Here is a 3188-nt window from a genome sequence, read left to right on the forward strand (position 1 = left end):
TTACGACACTAACAATAATTGTAATATTCAAAATCGCCTCGATCATTCCCTAGTAAACTCGTTGATCAATCATTATCCGTTTTCAAAATTAAAATCTGTCAAACAAAATTCTTCCAGTTTTGTCTTGCCTATTAGTCTAAAAGTCACTTTTTTTCATTAACTGGAGCCCCTGCAGCCTCCTTTAGGTTTGTTTTATGATACGGAATTTAAATATATTGAAAAACATTATAACAAACAATACTAGAAATCGAAACTCAGTCTACTCTTATTGTTCAACGGTGAGTTCTCGATTCAATTTTGTTAAATAATAAATTTGAAGCGAAAAAGTTGCAATCATGGCTAGGGCGTTGATGTTATTGTCTGTGATTTTCGTCAGCGTTTATGTGACGGAACAAACATACTTTTTGCAGAAAGATTTCATTGACAATATCAATAACCAAGCGACTACATGGAAGGTAGGTCATTAATTATTTGTATTGTGTTCGAAAAATGTCTTGTTAAAAATTGTTCATTATATAATAGGATAAAATAATAATTACCTATATCGTGTATGGAAATTGAAATTTTAGACAAATTTTTTTTAATATAATATTATTCAATATCAAATTTTATTAAATTTAAAACCACTTAAAAAAAATGTGATTTTTATTCAATTTTAAATAAGAAATTCTTGTAAACAATAACGGATCGAAGTAAATAATATACTTGATTCCCACCTACATTCAATTAAAATATTACATTTTCGAAGCATTGTACTTTTCAAAATATTTTTTTTATACCTACTTATCAGCACATTTAACAAATATTAGGCAGGTGTAAACTTCGACCCAGATACACCAAAGGAACATTTCTTAAAAATGTTGGGATCAAAAGGAGTACAAATTCCGAACAAACATAATATTCACATGTACAAAACCCACGATGCAGCTTACGATAAATTATTCGGCCGAATTCCAAGACACTTTGACGCTAGGAGAAAATGGAGACGTTGTCACACGATCGGAGCAGTCCGTGACCAAGGGAACTGTGGATCGTGTTGGGTGTGTAGAAATATAAATTGATATGTGTCAAGAGTTGGACAATCGTTTTAAACGAAATATTTATTCAGGCGATGGCTACGAGCTCGGCTTTTGCTGACCGTTTATGTGTAGCTACAAACGCAGATTTCAATGAACTGTTATCCGCCGAGGAAATCACTTTCTGTTGTCATTCATGTGGTTTCGGGTGTAATGGTGGTTATCCGATTAAGGCGTGGGAACGTTTTAAGAAACGCGGTCTAGTAACCGGAGGGGACTATCAATCTGGAGAGGTATGTGCAGGCTTGTTCCGAGTAGACTATTAATATAATATTACGTTTTGCACGCATCGTTTTTAGGGTTGTGAACCATACAGAGTCCCTCCTTGCCCTTACGACGCTGAAGGACACAATACGTGCGCAGGTAAACCAAGGGAATCGAATCACAGATGCACGAGGATGTGCTACGGAAATCAGGACCTCGATTTCGACGAAGATCACAGATACAGTACGAATTATTTTGACAATGTATTACATGCGGTTGATATAATGATATGTGCTTAATCTATTAACTTGTGATCGTAGCACGTGACTCCTACTACCTAACGTACGGCAGCATCCAAAAGGACGTTATGACTTACGGACCGATTGAAGCATCGTTCGATGTGTACGACGATTTCCCCAGTTACAAGTCAGGTAAACAATAAACATCAGCTAATATCGAATATATCATTATAATAATATGTGTCTTGTGCTTCTATTTCAACAATCGTAGGATTATTTCTAACCGTAATTTCAACGTTTTAAAGGTGTTTACGTGAAATCAGAAAACGCCACATACTTGGGAGGACATGCCGTTAAATTGATCGGTTGGGGTGAAGAATACGGAGTTCCATACTGGTTGATGGTCAACTCGTGGAACGCAGATTGGGGTGACAACGGTCTTTTCAAAATTCGACGAGGCACAAACGAATGTGGTATCGATAATTCGACGACTGCTGGGGTACCAGTTACTAACTAACCAAATTATTTTAATTTTATTAAAATAAAAAATACCGCCATGTATTGTATGTCTAAATAAAATCTATTTCAATTATTTCAATCGCTCTGTGCTTATTGATTTCTTTTTTGGACATATGAAGTTTTAACTTTGTATTGTTGAGATTACCTTCATAATAATTTAGTAAATATTTGTGTATGCACGATACAAGCCTGAAAAATATATTTTATTCTATTAAAGTAATAATTCCAAGAGTACGTACCTATACCTCATTGATTATTATTTATCCGCACTGCCCGAAGTGGTGATGTATTGATTACAATTTATTTATGATATTAATATCGGGACTATTAAATTTAAATGTTACACTCAAAATGACCAATTAATCCGGCAATTACCATATACTGTATTCTGTATTATAAAGATTTGGGTTTTGATATCTTGAAGAAAATAACTTAAAAGTCAATAGACAACTCATTAGATTTTGATACACATATTTCATAATAAAATATATTTAAAATAGAACTAAAATTCTTCTAAGGATATATTTTCAGATGCATAATTACAAAAATTAGGAAACTCTTTCTTTCATTAAAAAAAGTATTTGACGAATTTTAATTGGAGTTGTTGTTGATACAATTTATTAATTCCTTTAGATGCTCCGAAGATTCAATTTTCGTCCTGGTGGCACTGCGCGTTCTCTCGCTGGATGATGTACCTATATTATATATTTTATTTTATTATTTTTAACTATAGTTTTTTTTATTTTTGGCTTTTTTAGTATCATCCCAAAGAGGTTTTAAGTACACATAATAATATATTGTTAATACATACCAACAACTTGTACTATACATAAAAGACAATTTATAATAATAGATAATTACAACATTTTAAGAAATTTTCAATCAATATTTTTTTAATTTAGCAAGTGAGTAGATTGTCAAAACAGAAATCAAAAAAGTTTATATACTATTACAATGGTGTAAATTCAGACTATAAACAATAATGAGTTACTTAGTAGATCGATGATAAACTAAAAAGTGGAGGATTATTTCTCGAGTTATTAGCTTAAAAATAATTGTATTACTTGGGACCGTAAATGAACTAATAAGCAAAGCTACATCATTAAATATACGTTTTGATGTTTTATGATTCTAAGACAATAGTTCCATG

The 3188-nt window shown here is 32.1% G+C and overlaps 1 protein-coding gene across 1 annotated transcript; it reads left to right on the plus strand.

Moving 5' to 3' along the window:
• Positions 1-252: 252 nt before the first annotated feature.
• Positions 253-2107, plus strand: LOC100144792 (cathepsin B-16D1). The gene is made up of 6 exons (XM_003246338.4): positions 253-455; positions 810-1040; positions 1109-1309; positions 1376-1523; positions 1601-1711; positions 1825-2107. The coding sequence occupies exons 1-6, from the start codon at positions 336-338 to the stop codon at positions 2034-2036; spliced, it is 1023 nt and encodes a 340-aa protein (XP_003246386.1). The 5' UTR covers positions 253-335; the 3' UTR covers positions 2037-2107.
• The last annotated feature ends 1081 nt before the right edge of the window (positions 2108-3188 follow it).

This window comes from Acyrthosiphon pisum, chromosome X, assembly GCF_005508785.2.
Source record: "Acyrthosiphon pisum isolate AL4f chromosome X, pea_aphid_22Mar2018_4r6ur, whole genome shotgun sequence".
NCBI classification, from domain to species: domain Eukaryota; kingdom Metazoa; phylum Arthropoda; class Insecta; order Hemiptera; family Aphididae; genus Acyrthosiphon; species Acyrthosiphon pisum.